At 44.1% G+C, this 19,451-nt stretch overlaps 1 protein-coding gene across 5 annotated transcripts in view; it reads right to left on the reverse strand.

The window, feature by feature from the left end:
- Window positions 1-9,687: 9,687 nt before the first annotated feature.
- The window catches only part of LOC138246140 (myosin-16-like), an 838,653-nt gene continuing 828,889 nt past the window's right edge, over window positions 9,688-19,451 (reverse strand). For all 5 annotated transcript variants that reach the window (XM_069200412.1, XM_069200413.1, XM_069200414.1 and 2 more), the window contains one exon: window positions 9,688-10,227. In XM_069200412.1, coding sequence (XP_069056513.1) covers window positions 10,081-10,227 — 147 coding nt within the window. In that variant the 3' untranslated portion in view covers window positions 9,688-10,080. The remainder of the gene's footprint in view (window positions 10,228-19,451) is intronic.

Genomic DNA, 19,451 nt, shown 5'->3' on the forward strand with positions numbered 1-19,451 from the left:
GATTGGGCAGGGTTCTGTGGTGTACTTAGGACACCTAGTGGGTGGTGGCAAGGTGCAGCCACTCCAGGCCAAGATTGAAACTATCAAGGCCTGGCAACCACCCCGAATACAGACGGAGGTGAGAGCCTTTCTAGGCCTCACAGGATACTACCGCCGATTTGTCAAGGGCTATGGTACCATTGTAACACCCTTGACAGAACTCACTTCCAAGAAGCAACCTAGGTTGGTGAATTGGACAGAGGCTTGTCAGAAAGCCTTTGACGCCCTGAAGGAAGCCATGTGCACGGCCCCCGTACTCATGGCCCCTGACTACTCCCAGGAATTTATCGTGCAGACAGACGCTTCAGAGCATGGCATAGGGGCAGTCCTAGCACAGCTGAATGAGGAGGGCAGAGATCAACCGGTAGTCTTTATTAGCAGAAGGCTATTACCACGGGAACAGAGGTGGAGTGCTATTGAACGAGAAGCTTTTGCTGTGGTCTGGGCACTGAAGAAGCTAAGACCCTACCTGTTTGGGACTCACTTCCGGGTTCAGACAGACCACAGGCCCCTCAGATGGCTCATGCAGATGAGGGGTGAGAATCCAAAACTCTTGAGGTGGTCCATTTCCCTACAGGGGATGGACTTTACGGTGGAACATCGCCCAGGGGTTGACCACGCCAATGCTGATGGTCTCTCCAGGTACTTCCGCCTTAGCGATGAGAGCTCCCAGGAGGTCGGGTAGCTCTCCCCACTTTCAGCTGGGGGGGACACATGTTAGACCTGACAGCCTTAGGGTAGTCACCCCTAACTTTTTGCCTGCCTCCCTCCATTTTTTTGGACACTGTTTTTGCTGGTTTATAGACTCTGCGCACTTTACCACTGGTAACCAGTGCTAAAGTGCATATGCTATCTCCCTTAAAACATGGTAACCTGGAATCATACCTGATTGGACTATTAATTTACTTATAAGTCCCTAGTAAGGTGCACTTTAGGTGCATAGGGCTGGTAAATTAAATGCTACTAGTGGGCCTGCAGCACTGGTTGTGCCACCCACTTAAGTAGCCCCTTTTTCCTTGTCTCAGGCCTGCCATTGCAAGGCCTGTGTGTGCAGTTTCACTGCCACCTCGACTTGGCATTTAAAAGTACTTGCCAAGCCTAGAACTCCCCTTTTTCTACATATAAGTCACCCTTAAGGTGTGGCCTAGGTAACCCCTAGGGCAGGGTGCTGTGTAGGTAAAAGGCAGGACATGTACCTGTGTAGTTATATGTCCTGGTAGTGTAAAACTCCTAAATTCGTTTTCACACTACTGAGAGGCCTGCTCCCTTCATAGGCTAACATTAGGGCTGCCCTCATACACTGTTGAAGTGGCAGCTGCTGATCTGAAAGGAGCAGGGAGGTCATATTTAGTATGGCCAGAATGGTAATACAAAGTCCTACTGACTGGTGAAGTCGGATTTAATATTACTATTCTAGAAATGCCACTTTTAGAAAGTGAGCATTTCTTTGCACTTAAATCCTTCTGTGCCTTACAATTCACGTCTGGCTGGGCTTGGTTGACAGCTCCTTGTGCATTCACTCAGACACACCCCAAACACAGGGTACTCAGCCTCACTTGCATACATCTGCATTTTGAATGGGTCTTCCTGGGCTGGGAGGGTGGAGGGCCTGCTCTCACACAAAGGACTGCCACACCCCCTACTGGGACCCTGGCAGACAGGAGTAAACTGAAAGGGGACCTGGTGCACTTCTTAGCCACTCTTTGAAGTCTCCCCCACTTCAAAGGCACATTTGGGTATAAAACAGGGCCTCTGCCCTACCTCATCAGACACTTGCTGGAGAAGAACCCTGAACCAGAAACTACATCCTGCCAAGAAGAACTGCCTGGCTGCTCAAAGGACTCACCTGTCTGCTTTCTACAAAGGACTGCTGCCTTGCTGTTGCCCTGCTGCCTTGCTGAACTCTTGTCTGGCTGTGAAAGTGCTCTCCAAGGGCTTGGATAGAGCTTGCCTCCTGTTCCCTGAAGTCTCAGGACCAAAAAGACTTCTCTCTTTTACTTGGACGCTCTGTGCGCCGAAACATTTCGACGCACAGCTTGTTTCACGGCGAGAAAAACGCCGCACACCGACGCTGATCGACGCGACGCTCTTGGGACGATCGAAGATCCGACGCACGGCCTCGCAAGGACAACGCCGCACGACCTCTAGAGGAGAAATCGACGCGACACCTGCCGTGAGATCGTAATTTCAACGCGCAGCCCCGCAGATCGAAGTCTAGAGGAGAAATCGACGCGACGCCTGCCGTGAGTTCGTAAATTCGACGCGCAGCCCCGCAGATCGACGCACAGCCGGAGAACAAGCAGGAGAATCCACGCACAGACCCGGGACATCTGGTAATCCCCGCGATCCACAGAAAGAGACTGTCCACGCGCCGGAAAACGACGCCCGACTTCCCCACGTGGAAAATAACGACGCAAGTCTGTGTGTGCTGGGGAGAAATCGACGCACACACCCTTTTTCCACGCACCTCTTCTCTTGTGGCCCTCTGAGGAGATTTTTCCACTCCTAACCAGGTACTTGTGCTTGAAAGAGACTTTTGTTACATTCTAAAGACTTAAGACACTTTATATCACTTCCCTGTGATATTTCTACAATTTTCCATTGTAACTTTATTCTTTTTGACCTACAATTATCCTGATAAATATTATATATTTTTCTAAACACTGTGTGGTGTATTTTTGTGGTGCTATATGGTGGTATTGTATGATTTATTGCACAAATACTTTACACATTGCCTTCTAAGTTAAGCCTGACTGCTCGTGCCAAGCTACCAGAGGGTGGGCACAGGATAATCTTGGATAGTGTGTGACTTACCCTGACTAGAGTGAGGGCTTTTGCTTGGACAGAGGGTAACCTGACTGCCAACCAAAAACCCCATTTCTAACACCGGGGCATTGATATTTTGATTGTGGGGGGCCACCACCACCCCAGGGCTAGTATCGAATAAAATACAGGGGTCCACCTGGCCCCACCCACATCCTGAGGAATGCCACCTCCCCAGGGATAATGTTTAATGAAATGCAGGAGGGCATCTAGCCCCCTTAGCCCCTGGATCCCCCACCTCCCTAATACTAATGTCTAATTAAATGCAGGGGGCTACCCCTGCAGCCCCAGGGACCATCACCTCTCTGGGGCTAATATCTAATGAAACACAGGCAGCTGCCAGCACCCCCCTCACCCTTGCAGGTCCGGGGACAGCCACCTCCCCGTGCTAAATTTAAATAAGATAGTGGGGTCTGTTTCAAACACCCAGGGCCAACTACCTACCTGGGGCTAAGTGAAATGATGGAGTGGATCCAATAATGGTCGTGGGTACCTCCACCACCCAAGGACCGGCTCCTGCTGTGTCCCTGGGTGCCCACCCCTGGGACAAAGCTATTTGCTCTGACTTGGCGGAAGCTTTGACAGCTTCCTCCAAGTCAGAGCAAACACTCCGGTTCCCGCAAGTGAGAGCTGTCAAACAGCTGGAAGCAGAGATTTTCTCTGTTACCCTGCCTGCAGAGATGCAGGCAGGGAAACAGAGGAAACTATTGCTCTCACAGACAGGGAGCTGCATGTTTAGCAGATCCCTGTCTGTGACAGCAATGACTGCTCCCCCATGAGGCGGGGAGACAGCTGGGACCGCAGGGGCATTCAGGCTCCCCCACAGTACCCAATGGTGGTTTCTGGGTGCCCTGGGGGACACCCAGCTGACATGGGCAGGCCCAGGGAGATGGGGTCCCTGGGGCCGAGATCAGCCCTGGGACGGGGTGTGGCATGTGGCCCTTCTTACCAATTACAAATATATACGCCAACTCTCACTGCACATGGCCAAAGGCCATGCCGCACATGGGGTTGGGTGATCAGTGGAGTTCGCTGCAGGGACTGGCTGCAGGCCTGGCAATGTGGCCACTCCAGTGCATGGTCAAAGCAGTGTGCTGCACAAGGTTGGGTGGTTACAGCGTGTTGGCCACAGGCCAGGCACAGTGGCCAACTGCTGCCGCACACGCCCAAAAGCTGTGCGCTGCGGTGGTTGGATTAACGTATAGTAATGAAAATTACTTTACGTTACAAATAACAGAAATACACTGAAAAAACAATGGTTACAGGGACATTATAGTTAGGAAATAGAATAAAAAAACATAAAAATTCACTTAAAAAAACAAAGGTGAGAAGGACGTTTTAGTTAGGCTAAAATTGTAAACATAAAAAACCATATCAATTTACCTGTTATAGTTAGAGGTATCTCAAGTAAGCATAACTCGTGTTCTAAGGTAAGTATAACTCTCGCCATGCAGTGCTAATTACCCAATAAATTACGGCACTGAAGACATCTTCGATAACATCATTGATATCAATGTAATATTTGCAGTAATATTTTTGACGAAAAAACTGGTGTGGCGGGGGCATAAGTTATAGTTACCTTAGGACATGAGTTATATTTACTTGATATAACTCTAACTATGACAGGTTAATTTCTATGGTTTTGTACATTTAGAATGTGAGCCTAACTATGACATTCTTGTAACCTTTGGCAAGTGTCATATACACACACACAAAGCTTTTCCCCTTCATTTAAGGAAGGCATGGACACATCCAAATGTGTTGTCAATTCAAATAAAGGTTTATTAGGAAGAAATAAGTCTCCCCTCCAACGCGTTTCGGCCATAGCCTTGGTCACGGATGGAGTGGGTATACAATACACATCTTTAAATAACATCAAACACAAATAACGGACATTCATTCAAATCCCAGCATTATCGCTCCGACAATGGCGGCCATCTTAAAATGTTGTGATCTTACTCAGTAGAATGTATTAATATTCTCCAACATCTATATGTATTTCATCTCATATATATATATATATATATAAGTGCAATGGTCTTTTACTCATACGTTCTTCTTATATATCAGAATCACAGGAAGCTGATATCATGCTAAATTCAAACCTCAAAAACATTCTCTGTTGATCCCTTTCATTTTCAACCATTTAATCATTTTCATCATTTTTTACCAAAACTAGTCTAGCCACAGTGGGCAAAATCATATTCTGAATATGTTCAATCCAATACTTGGGAAAGTTTTCATACTAATTCCTTTGTAGATACAAACTGAGTGTGTGTAAATCATTATATATATATTCCTAGCAGGCATACTGCAGATTCTTAATACACCACTTTCTCCATTAAATAGACCACTTGCTCCCATGTTATCGACATACCTCTATCTTAATTCGATGTGTTTCAGCCTAAATTTAATAGCTTCCTAAAATACACCAACAGTGTAATAAAAAAACCTACTACTCTAAAAACATATAAATATAAAATCCTAAAGCAAATACATCCTAATGAGGCTCGTTTATTGAATCTTAAACCTCTTTCTTCTATCCCAAATGTACACATTTCTTCACTAGAATTCAGCCCTGAAGGATCAAGTGTGCCAAATTCTATTATGTACTTGGATTCTAATGTCTGTAATTCCTGTTCTCTATTTTCTCCCAGACAGTTCATTTTGACTTCGTCAATTACTACAAATCGAAGTAAGTTTTCATTTCCAAAATGTTTATCATGAAAATGTCTTGCAGCCTGATAATTCTTGTCAAAATGCCTGATAGCTCTCCTATGTTCCAACACTCTTTTTTTAGCACTATGAATTGTGCTGCCCACATAGATCTTCTGGCAGGGACATATCAAGCAGTATACACAATATGCAGTGTTGCAATTATAGTATCCTTTGATGACATATTGTCTAGCACTGCCTGTCAATTTAATCTTTTTACAATTTTCACTATTTCTACATGCTTTACATTGCATGCAACAATAAAATCCAGATGGCACCATATTGTCTCCTTTTCTTTCTCATGTGTCACAAAATTGTGACATAAATCCTCTTTCAATTACCTGCTCTTTCTGAATGTGATTTGTGGTGTGTCACATATATATTTATTTACCACCGAATCAGTCTGTAAAATGTGCCAGCTCTTATTCAAAATATCTCTTACTTTATAGGACTGGTTACTGTAAGTGGTGATAAATCTGATTGTTTCTATTTCTCCCTCATTGGGACAAACCTTATACTGTATAATACATTTTCCCTGCAAATCTTGTCCACCTTGTGTTTTGCGTGTGTAATGACCCTCATGCCATATCCTTTCTACTTAAATTTTTTACACCTAATTTCACATTCATGTTGATAATCAGAAATGTTACTACAGATTCGTCGTGCTCTTAATAGTTTCCCGTATATTGATAATGAGATTTATTCCAATTTTCAACCACATTTTACAGCCTCCCATCTCTATGGACAAATATAATCACTGAATCCATATATGTTTCACAAAGTGGCAGTAGCCACTCTAGTTACAGATAGGACTCCCAGAGATGGGAATGCCTTTGATTTTTGCCCATTAATAACATAGGTGCTTGTTTGATGACTCTCCATAAAATGTTGCAGACCTATTTCTTTTCCTACATTGCCAGATAATGCAAAGTTTTGTTGTGATTGTTCAAGGGGTGGAAAAGAAAATTAGAGGTCCCAAAATGCGTTTTTCCACCAATGCATTTTCCATAGACTTTGTAATTGGGTGTAGCAGGCAAACGACTGATTGCCATGACAATTGGCAGGATTATAGATTATAGTCATGGTGTGCAGATGGTCTTTTTTTAATGACACCTTTAAGTAGGGTAGATATTTATAACGTTATAAGAAATATATACTTAGTGATCTCTCAGGCCGTGAAATGCCACTAAACTTTGCAAAATTACTGTGGTATTTCACAGTACCTGTTGATGACAAGGCAGTATATAATTGAGTAATGACTGTTTTTACAAAAATAAAAGACAGCCATGTTGCTTCACCTACACCTTGGCTCTGTTATGGGTAATCATTTTAGATATGATAAGTTGTAGGTTTTATATTTTTCCCCACCTACACCATTTTATTCAAGTGGCAGAAACTGACAATCTACTCTGCTGCCCTCTACCACACTCTAACCACTGCATGCAACTCCACTCTACAAGACATTATGACCATCCATGCCGCTCTACTCCACTACTCCCCACTGTGCAACTCTCTACTCCACTCTATGACCCTATAATCCACAGTACAACACTCTACTCCATTCTGAGACTTTCCAACACTCGCAAATACACCACTCAACTCTACCTGTTTGGTATACCACTGCAATTTATGAGTTTACTGAACCCTACCCCACTCGGCTCTACTGCACTCCACGCCACTCTACGACATTTCACTCCACTGTACGCTGCACCACTCCACTCCCTGATACTACACTCTAGGACACCACACTCTACAACTCTCTCCTCCACTGCTGTATGACATTCCACTTAATGACACTCCACTCTATGTTTTAAAACACATTTGTATATAAATAAAATACGTTGAAATTCAATGAAAAAAAACACAGGTTAAACCTTAGTAATAGTAAGGAAAACCTTATTCTTTCCAAACTAACCAAACTTAAACTACACCCAAATTTGAAATTCTAAAGTTATAGTTATACCTTAAAGTGATAACTTATGCACCACTTTAAAATTATTATAGCTTGCACACCTCCATACACAGTGTGGTGAACGTGGTAGCCATTTCATATTTCTGAAATGTGTAACTGTGTGCAAGATATTGACTGGAGTTAGAATAGTGTTTGCCACCTGTGGTATTTTTGGGGAGAATTCCACCTTCCCCAGATATTCTAGGATTAGCACATTATTCTTCAGTGTGCCAGCATAATGTCTGTTGCTGCAAGTGTTCAACTGAAAAGAAAGAATTGAAGGCAGTCAACAGCTGGTAAAAGATATCTAGAAGGTGATCAATTTGAATCAAATATTAGATGGTCAAAATACGAGGCAAATAGTTTGCACTGACTTTTTGTCTTTGAATTGTGGCTTTCAAGAAGTAGCAAACATTTATTTTATTGATAAATGATTAAAGGGAATCACATTAACATTTAATAATAAATGGAAAACCTATGAGTGGTGGCTTGTAATCTTTAGGAATAGTGGAGCGGTCATGAGCAGGAATACCATACACACTCAATTCGACCCATCCACTCACAAGCACACACACATACTCACAATCCCCACCCGCCACAAGCACACTCACTCACATCCATCCATTTTGCAAGCATGGACACATAATTACGCCCACCATTCACAAGCACATACATGCACAGAATTGCACACACCCATTCACATGTCCCCAAATAGGCATACATTAATACGTACACAAATACATCTAAACTTTCCAAAGCCACTCACATGACCACTGCATTGATGGCAAGACCAGCGGGTTGCAAGAGTGAGAAGCACAAAGGCACTGAAAGGAGCTGGAGGCTTTGGAAGGGATGGAAAAATAAAATATCCCACCACCTCTTCTCATTAGCTAGACTCGTCATAGGTCAGCCAATTAGAGGAAAATCTTCCCTAAGTAATCACACAGTGGAATGGGGTTAGTGAAACGTGCTGACCCCACCTGACTCTAGGACAAGGCTTCATTGAAAGACAGTCAGCTGTTGGTACTTCAGGGCTTAAACCTGAAGCACCCAGGGCTGACTTCCTCTAGTCATAAGGGGTGGGACCTCGGAGGACTTTGCTGGGCTGATGAGGTAACTTCCGTTAGGGCTGTGCAATTTTCAGCTCAAGAAACTTTGGCCCAAGCCGCCAAGTGCCTCCATATTAGCACCTGGCTGTCTGTTACTGACATGTTGAGTGTCTGTTTGGCCGAACTTTGTTCATGCTTTTTAAAAAGGTGATTGGAGCCCATAATAACTGGCTGCCACTGTACCCTGTTGAACGTGCTTGGTAAGAGAAAGCGTGTTTAAGAGTTTCTGATCTTTTTTTGATTTCAGAATCTCCCTTGGGCCGTAAGGAGAAAATTTAAGAGCCCCCAGCGCCTCCTTGTGCCACAATGAGTCATTTTTTGATGCTAATATGGCCCAATTAGGCCAACATCACTGCCCCAAGTTTACAAAGTGGCACAATGCATGTATTGCACCACTTCGTAACCCTTTGCATTACATCATGCCTGAGCCAGGCATAATGTATGCAAAAGGGGCATTACCCCCTTTTGGGGGGGGTGAAAAAATGTAGCAAATAAATCTAAGAGATTTCTTTACGTTTTTTTTTAGGGACTTTTAGTGCCTCCTCAGAGGAGGCGTTAAAAGGAGGCTCTCATCCGTTTCAATGGGCCTCTTCTGACGCTAGTTCCCTAACTAGCGTAACAAGGCCTCCGGGTAGCTGGCGCTATATAAGTCTCAATAACATAACATAACATAACATAACTACCTACTATATTAAATACAGTGCACACATGGTGGCATTATGCGGCACTAATGGGTGCAGAAAAAAGTGGCGATACAGTTAGTACATCGTCACTTTTCATAAATCTGCCTCTAACTTTGCCATTTATCACTAATTTTCTTCTTGAGGTGCAGAGTTTGTTATTCATGAAGATCGAAAGCCCATTTGTAGTTCTTTGTGTGATGCAATTTATTTTGGAAGGAAGGTCGATCTATAGTTAATTCAGTCAAATGTTTAATTGTTCTGTTGCGGGTCAAAATCCCCAACGAAGTCTTCACAGAGCACTGAACAAAGGAATTGACTCTAATGAGACTATAACAGTAAAGAGAAAAACATTCCTGGGGGTCAGGCATATTTGTGAAACATGTAATTTATTTCAATTGTCAAACATTTCACACACATTTCTTTAAACACACAGGGCCACAAAATGTACATTTCTCGCAAAACATATACCTAACAACCGGTGTACTTTAAGGATGGTGACATATTAAAAACAATCATTCTTGCTCACCAACGATTGTCCAAAAGTACAATTCATTAATAAAATTTAATTATTTTGCATTAGTAAAATATTGAGTTTTTTTTATGGCTAGTGAAAAAAAATCCTTTGAAAAGTTTTACGATTATTAGGAAGAGCAGTCTTGTATTAGTATTTTAAAAAAATATTGCCTGCAGTGGTATACATTTATATGTAAGATATAGATTCGGAATTTAGGTAAAAAGTTCATTAATAAGTGGAATATCTTTAGTCCACCATTAATTTCTTGAGGGAATTCAAGTAAGCTGGAATCAGGGAAGTGGTGTCATCTTCGCTAAGTAGCTTTTCCCCGCGGCCTTCTGATCCTGCTGAACTTGGGGAACGCACGAGGCCGGTAAATGGAGAACTGTAACCCTGTGTAGAAAGGAGACAGAGCTGCATCATTCTAAAAGCCAATGTAACAATGAGCACTGACAAAGCCAATAGATCCGGCCATTTTTATAAACGAAAGTACTTTTTTTATTAGCTCAGTTTGTAACAATGTAAGGATAATTAAAGGGTTAGAGCGTAGTGGAAAATGGGTGAGTGAAGGTTTAAATTAGTGAGTGCATAGGAAGGTATGGGCAGGTTACACTATTTTTACAAGCTGATACCTCATGTAGAAGAAGTACATCACATAAACCTGTCAAGACTTACTAATGTTATGCCCACAGATGGTGTCTGCACCATCGTGCTAAAAATGCCCACAATATGGGAGTGATTTTTATCATTATGCATTTTCAGATTTGGACCGGTCTGCACTCATCAGTATGTGAAAAAACCTGCACCATCATTCATTAAACATAATTGCATATTTAAATTTGCCCAGTTACTCAGTAATTCTTAGTGCATATTTCCATTTTCAGCATAACGATGCAATGCTCAGTGCATTTCATTAATCTGGAAGTCATATGTAGGTATAACCTCATCAATCTTCAGTTGCTCTTTTCATGTTTTTGGCCCCAGATGAGCCAATATTGTACGGTGAGACCCTTGCCGTGGTTTGAGTGTAGACGGTACTCTTACTGGGAGAACAGAACAAGGGTCTGGCGGCTCAGTGGACTAACGCGTCTACTGCAGGGACGTAAGTTTGTAGGTCAACCCAGCCTTTCATCCTTTTGAGGTTGATAAAATAAGTACCACTGAGCTGGATAACAATAAATATTTGCTAAGGAGGGACAGACACCCTATCTAGGCAACATAGATATCACAAATACACGTTATGTTAGAAAGCCGTAGGCATGATATTCCACAGTGGGTGAAACACTCGTTGGTTTAGAACAAACATCTAGGGGCATATTTATACTCCGTTTGCGCCGAATTTGCGTCGTTTTTTTCGACGCAAATTCGGCGCAAAACTAACGCCATATTTATACTTTGGCGTTAGACGCGTCTAGCGCCAAAGTATGAGGAATGAGCGTCATTTTTTTGCGTGAACGCCTTCCTTGCGTTAATGAGATGCAAGGTAGGAGTTCCCGTCTAAAAAAATGACTGCGACGCAAATGCGTCGTATTTATACTCCCGGGCAAAAATCACGCCCGGGAGTGGGCGGGGCAAAAAAACCCGCATTTGCGCCTCTTTTTAACGCCTGGGTCAGGGCAGGCGTTAAGGGACCTGTGGGCTCAAAATGAGCCCACAGCTGCCCTCCCATGCCCCCAGGGACCCCCCCTGCCACCCTTGCCCACCCCAGGAGGACACCCAAGGATGGAGGGACCCATCCCAGGGACATTCAGGTAAGTTCAGGTAAGTATAATTTTTATTTTTTTTAATATTTTTTTTTGGCATAGGGGGGCCTGATTTGTGCCCCCCTACATGCCACAATGCCCAATGACCATGCCCAGGGGACATAAGTCCCCTGGGCATGGCCATTGGGCAAGGGGGCATGACTCCTGTCTTTACTAAGACAGGAGTCATGTAAATGGCGTCTGGGCGTCGTTAAAAATGGCGCAAATCGGGTGGAGGTGATTTTTTTGCCTCAACCTGACTTGCCCCATTTTAAGACGCCCTAACGCCATTTTCCCCAACGCCGGCGCTGCCTGGTGTACGTGGTTTTTTTCCACGCACACCAGGCAGCGCCGGTCTGCTAGCGCCGGCTAACGCCATTCAATAAATACGGTGCCCGCATGGCACTTCAGAATGGCGTTAGCCGGCGCTAATCTTTTTGGCGCAAAACTGCGATAGCGCAGTTTTGCGTCAAAAAGTATAAATATGGCCCCTAATGATATGCAACAAAAACGTACCACCCAAATGAGGATTAAAGTTTATAATCTAAATAACTAAAAGTGACTCATATTCATCCTTTCAACAACTGAAGCATATTGAAATAAGATTTGGGATCCTTTGATAGAAACAGCGACTTCCTCCAAAGCACTTAGTTGATTTTAGAGATTGACAAAGATGATTGTCCTGAAATTATGAGGGATAATGTAAAAGAGAACATATTATTTATGGAATTTGTTTTATTTTTCTTAGTGTGGTTTTTATATTGCACTGTCTTAAACTTCCATAGTCATTGTCCTCTTCAGTGCTCAAAGATTTGATAACTGTAACATTAACAATATATCTGTAAAGTGTACATATTGCAGGAAATCTTTTGGTGGGTGAGCACAGAGTTCCTGCAACAGGGAATATCAGGGTGGAATGTATTGGAGGAATGAGTATAAACTGTTTAAAATAATTAAAGCCTGGGGATCGAAGCAGCGATGCAATCCTGTATGTAAAAAGGCATTTTATTTGTTTCCTGAAAGATAAAAAAGGTCCAGGTGTTTTATGGGGGGAAAGACAGATTCAGACCCTCTGGATACATTTCTTTGAAAAACTGCATACCAGAGCAGGTTAGCATGTGCATAGGGATTTTAAATACCATTGACGTAGTGCATCTTGTTGGGTGGGTTCTACTGGGCGGAGTTTGATTTCACTTGGATACCTTATCATGCTTTGCTTCTAAATCTCAAACATTTCAATTATATTCAAAAGCAGATATGTAATCAATAAATCTGCCATGTTTATATTTTGTTGGCGGGAATCACAGATTGACTACTCATCAGCGAAGATTAATTTATGACCAGCTTCAAGGCATTCGTGCTGTGGGCAAATAACGTTGGTAATCAAGCAGGTTCTGGGGATTTCACACATGGGCCGTTGTGAAAACTACTGACTCAGAAGTTCATTTGCAGAAATTCATTTGGCACCCGAGTTCATTCAATATATATCTGTCATTTAGCTAAAGCCAACAGACACTTTTTTTTTTAATGATGTTAGCTATTTAAATAACTGGGCCACATTATCTTTCCCATTCAGCCGAAGTACAGGTTTTGTTTCACCTTTCTAAATGACGGAGCTCTGACTGGTGTGTTATGGCCAAAATACCATACTTGAGCACAAAAACATTGGGATGCCTTTGATATGGTTGATCTTGGTCGTCTATTACCAGTTGTAGGATATTGCATAGGAGTCTGGGGCATACTGTTGAACTAGTTTACCTCCTTTTTGTATCAAAATGATACCGGAGGTATTTATGTGTAAGATTTCGCTCTTTAGTGTCATGTGGGGCATATAAGGGTTCAATTCTGGCACACATGTTCGACAACTAGTCCATCAAACTGACAGGATAGGATATAATCCCTCTTTGTTCAGCGATAATCAAGTTCCAAACTTGGAAGACAAACAACTATCCCCAACATAACTCTAAAAGACTGAGGGGGGCATATTAATGAGCCCCTTGTGCCGCTTTAGCGTCACTATTTGTGACGCAACGGTGGTGCAAACCTTACACTTATACCTATGAGGCCACACAAAACCACTCCGTGTGGCTTTAAATTGCCTCATAAATATGGAGTAAGGCAAAGCAGCTCAAGTCGCTGCATTACCTTACTCTGCGCAAGGGAAGCCTTCCATGGGTGTTGCAGTAGGTGTTCCCATGCAACACCGATGGATTTAGCCGCTACCCCAGATTTATAAGATCTTGTAAACCAGGGGATGCCCCATAACCTTACGCCTGCCCAAAGGTAGTGCAAAGAATATAAATATCTTTATTTCTTCTTATTTTTCCCTCTTTCTATGTGTGCTGCATTCTACAGCACACACAGAAAGAGGAAAAAGCCTCCCAGGATTGTTTTCGCACAGGAAGGTGCCCCTTTTGCACAAAATCAGTCCTGCATGCAAAACAAACACTCTTGCACCATGGTGCAAAGGTGCCTGCATTGGCGCTAGGCTGCCAAAATGGTGCCAGCACAGTGTGAAAGGGCAGGAATGCGCCATAGACCATAAAATTGGCACTTTTCTGCCCTTTCCCTTTATTGCAGGGCAGCAGTGCATCAAAAGTTCATAAATATGGGCTTGAATTCATACTTTTCACACTCCGATCCAAACAAAGACTTTGAACTTGAACTACTCAAGGAAACAGAGACAACAGATTTTGTTCCTGCCAACTCTCTCTTTGTAATCTTACTAGGACTAATTCTTGATACCTCCCTGTTCATTTTACGACATATAATTTAAATCTCAAAAAGTGGCAAACTGCAATCTGCAGGTCCTAAAAATTGAAACCTATTTTGACACCTGCCTAACTCCAATCTGTTTCTCATGGGCTGATATCAAGACTGGACTTTGTCAATGCAGTTGTGCTGGATATGTAACACTTTTTAGGTACTTTTGTATAGTGTGAACTTGTCCTGAGGGCATTAGAATACTTTACAAGAGAGCCAGCTCATGTCACCCATTGCTTAGGAAGGGGGAAGATTAAGTGATTTGTCCAGAATCACAAGCCAAGCCAGGGGTTAAAACCTGGTTTCTTAGTTTCATAGATAGCAGTGCTAGCTGCTAGGCCTCATCTCCCCAAACATCCATCCACACTCCAGCCACTGAAAGCCACCTTTCATGACACTGCAAGACTTTTATCCTACTTAGAAGATGCAATATGCAATATCCTCTCTGCATTACATTGGGTTGCTATTAAAGTAAAAACTTTTAATTGGAAAGTGTCACATACAAGGCTCTACATCATACACACCTGTAATGCTATCTGTATGTAACCATTGACTCCATTTTGTGTTTAGCTTAGCTTCAAATGGCATCACATCGGTGGCACAGGGTATTTTTCCACGCACAGCTTGTTCTCTACATTGAACGTGTTTTCCCTTTTCTCACCAGGGAGAGGGACATCACATGGGGGATGCAACGATGAAAAGAGTGTACAAGGATGAGAATGTTTATAGCAGAGTATGGTACGGCTCTGTCTTGGAAATGCACATTGGCATCTGGCCAATCCTTTTGTGTATTTTTAACACTGATTGTTGGACTTTTTGCCTTACGCAGGGTCATCCCCAGTCTTTTTGCCTCCTTCCTCCTGGTTTTTCTGACCTCTCGCTGTTGGCTCTAGGACTCTGAGCACTTTATCACTGCTGACCAGTGCTAAAGTGCAGGTGCTCTCCCATCTAAAGTTGGTATGATTGGCTTATACCTTATTGGCATATTTAATTTACCTATAAGTCCCTTGTACAGTGGTATCTCTATACCCAGGGCCTGTAATTTAAATATTACTAGTGGGCCTGCAGCGCTGCTTGCGCCACCCACTGAAGTAGACTTTCAAACCTGTCTCAGGCCTGCTAGCGCAGGGCCTGTGTGCACAGTTTTCTGTCACAGGGACCTGGCATCTAAACTTACTTGCCAGGCCCAGAACTCCCCTTTTACTACATATAAGTCACCCCTAAGGTACGCCCTAGCTAGCCCTATGGGCAGGGTGCCATGTATGTAGAAAGGCAGGACATGTGCCAAATGCGTGGCCTGTCCTGGTAGTGACAAACAGTCTATCTTGGTGTCTCACTGCTGTGAGTGCTGCCTTCTCATCGGATTGCATTAGAAATGCCCTGCCTTATGTGTAAAGGGTATTGTCTGATTTATGAGGGGTAGCGTAGGCGTGTTTGGTATGGTTGTGATGGGGATAATAAATACTGCTTACTGATGTGGGTGTATTTTTATATTACTATCACAGAAATGCCACTTCTAGAAAGTGCGCATTTATCTATGCTTATGACTCTGGTGTTTTGCAGCTTGACTCCAATCCACGTCTGGGCAGAGTGACAGTTGGGGCTTTGTGCATACTTTCCAGACAGCCTGTACACAGGGAGGGTGGAGGTGTCACAGAGGTGCATCTGCATACTGAATAGTCTTCCTGGGCTGAGAGAAGGGAGAGGCGGGGCACACCTACATTTGTAAAGGCTGTGCCCTGGCCTCACACAATAGGGCTGTTAACCCCCCACTGATGTTTGGAGCCTGTGCTGAAAGGAGAGAGGGGGCACTCCCAGAACCAGTTGTAACTGGCTGGAACCTCCTCTCCCTACCATGGTAAAACACTGTAAGAACTGACTATAAGTACAGGGGAATCTTCCCCACAATTTGAACATTCTTGGAACTTGAAACTGGACACAGAACGCTGATGAATGGACTCACCAGGAAACCACCTTGGACTGCTGCTGCTGTGCTGACCTGTGACCTGCCTGGTCACTAGGAGGAACTGCCACTGCTGGTAACCCCTTGTTCTGGCCTGTAACTGGGCCCACCAGCCCTGTGCTTCTTCTTGTCTAGCTTGCTCCCAGGGGCAGGGTGCTGTGGCCCCGGACCCCTGCAAACGATCTCTGCAACTTTGCTCGAAGCGCTTGGACAAGGCGCTCTCTTAATTGCGGAGGACAAATCACCGCCGCAGCCCAGGCTGCAGATGTGGTCTTAGCGCTTTGAAAAGCGCTTTATTTTTGCTCCCCGATTCACCGCCGCAACCCGGGCTTGGGACATAGCCCTCGCGCTTTCCTAGGCGCGCTGTTCTTGTTTGCCCGGATCACCGCCGCAACACCGGGAAGGCTGCTTGGTTAAAGCGCAAGTGTTACGCGCTCACTGGTGCCCCCAGGGCACAAAGAAAACCTCCTTGTTTTCCTCTGGAGCAAGCGTGCTCCTATTGGTGCCCCTGGGGCGAGGACCGCTCCGTGGAGCACCACCGGGGCACCGGCAGGCCCTGCCTTGGGCCAGGACGGCATCGGGAGACGGAGGGAGAGAAGGACGCCTCTCCCTCGCCTGTGGGAGTCCTGGAGGACTCTCCTTTGCTTGGCAGCCAGGCGGTAACCTCACCAGAGGCTCGCCCGGACTGCCGACTTCCTTTTTGTCCCCCTCAGGGCCAGTGGCCTTTTCCGGAAGGTCTCGCCCCGTGTGAGGGCCGGCGGAGGCCCGGGGAGACCCCAGGAGGTTGCGGATCCCTGGAGGGGCCCGTTTTTAAACCGGAGGGGGTGCGTGGTGCCCCCCCTCCTTCCTCTGAGGATTTCCCTGACTCGGGCCCCCACTCGTGAGGGCCAGTGGAGGCCTAGGGAGGCCCCCGTTTTGCACAGAGGAGCACCGGGGGCCCCATTTCTTTTCATTCAAAAGGCACTGGAGGTGCCTTCATCAAGTCAGGTACTTTTAAAAGGACCAATATAATTATAATCGAAGTTCTTTCTAAAGACTTTGCTGATTGTTATATGTTGCCTACCTGTTTTTGATGGTGTTTCATGGGCATACGCAAATGTTCCTTTTATGGGCATGACTTGCTAATATGTTTCCCTAACTTGCCATATGTTTTCTAATGTTCCTACTATGGGCGTTTTTATGATACTCTTATGACAAGTGTTCTAATGTGATAACGTGTTTCCTGACTACTGCTTATGTTGCAGAATACTGAGTAACCTGTGTGGTATGTGTGACTACTGCTAATTTGCAGAGTAACTAATGTGTAACATTCTGACAACTGCTAAGGTAGCAGGATAGTACTGATATGTGATGTTTGGTCTGATAATTGCGATGTGTACAATACAGTATATTTTGATATAATCTGGTGTTGTGTTTCCTTTGTGGTGGGGATATTGCGTCACATGTGTTGTGTGTGTTGTGCAAATGCTTTACACATTGCCTCCGGGTTAAGCCTGACTGTTCGTGCCAAGCTACCAAGGGGGTGAGCAGGGGTTATCTTGGACGTGTAACTCCCTTGCCCTGAATAGAGTGGGTAAGTTCTGCCTGGCTGAGGTGCATACCCTAGCCAACCAGAAACCCCATTTCTAACACTGATCAAGTACAGTCAGTGCCTAAATTTCACAACTTACTGGAAGGGAGGAGGGAGGTTGCTAGAACCTTCCTCCTCAGTTTGTTTAAGGTATAAAAGGTAGGAAAACTTGGCGCTGAGACAGGAGGAACTCATTTCTGAGGGTGGATGTATTGCTCGGAAAATCCCCATTGGGGAAAATGTCTCCTGTCTCAGCTGTCCAGGATTCCACAGCTTGACGTTGGCAAGGACTAGGATGATGTTGGATTTGATCCCCATGGTGATTTCTTTTTAATTCTTAATTATCTAGCTTTGCTGTGTGCATGCATAAATATCTATTCACTGCATACATATTCGTTGTCGATATATTGCATTTTTTCTGATCATTATTATTCAACTGCTGTGATTATTTTAGTAGCTGCACGTGTTTTGCTGCATTCAAGTTAAATGCTCACGTTAATATTTTTGTATACTTTCGCTATCCACAAGAGGCAGGACTGATTGAGAGAATGAACAGCTTGTTGAAAGCCCCATTACAAAAATTATCAGATAGAGCTTTGAGAAACTGGAGACAGCATTTAAATGAAGCCCTCCAAATTGAGAATAACAGACCAGTAAATGCAGAAATCCCTTTAATGAGAATGTTGACCCCAGCGTTACAGATACAACCCCATGTAGCGAAGAACACCATCATGTATTGGGAAATAAAACCAGGAGCCTTAGCTCCTTACCAAGCCACACCAGAATCTGCAGGTCTTGAGCTACATGCCTTAAAAACCTACCAATTGAAACCAAGAGACATTGTACTTCTTGAAACAGGTGTTGGAATACAGATTTCCCCCGGAGCATTTTGGATTGATTGCTCCCAGAGCTGTCTTGGCATTCAAAGGTATTCGTGTCTTGGGGGAGTGATCGATGCAGACTACCAAGAAGAATTAAAAACTATTCTTCTGAATAGCGGAGACACTGACTTGATAATCCAACCTGGAGGTAGAATTGCACAAATTGTAATTATCCCAGTGTATGGAGGAAAAATGAACAAGGAAACTGACCCAGCTCTTCTTATAGTGCGTGGGGAGGGAGGTTTTGGCTCAACTGACAAAAACTCTGGTGCTAAGGTATAGGTAGAATCCCCAAATCGTCCTCTTGACCCAGCAGAAATCATAGTAAAGGGCAAAGAAAATGTCCTGTTAGTCATGAAATCAGGACACGAGAAATGGGAATATATACCAGCGGATAAATGTTATTTGCGAGAATGAGCATACTTGCCTCTTTAACAAATCATACTACGAGGTGTCTTTGTGCTAGCTGTTCTACGTGGTCTCCCTTCGGGCATGTGTGTGTGGGGTTGGGATGGACCGAAAGCCCCCAGCTCTGAAATGATTGACCAATCACACCGATCGACATCTTTCCTGCACCTGACCAAAAATGTTTGGACTCATCTGGCGTGAGTTGTGCTCAAAAGATCGGATTTTTGCCTAACACTAAAAGTACTGTTGATGTTATCTCAACATGCCTGGTCGCCATACCAACTCCTGCC

Source organism: Pleurodeles waltl, chromosome 7, assembly GCF_031143425.1.
Source record: "Pleurodeles waltl isolate 20211129_DDA chromosome 7, aPleWal1.hap1.20221129, whole genome shotgun sequence".
In the NCBI taxonomy this organism is placed as follows: domain Eukaryota; kingdom Metazoa; phylum Chordata; class Amphibia; order Caudata; family Salamandridae; genus Pleurodeles; species Pleurodeles waltl.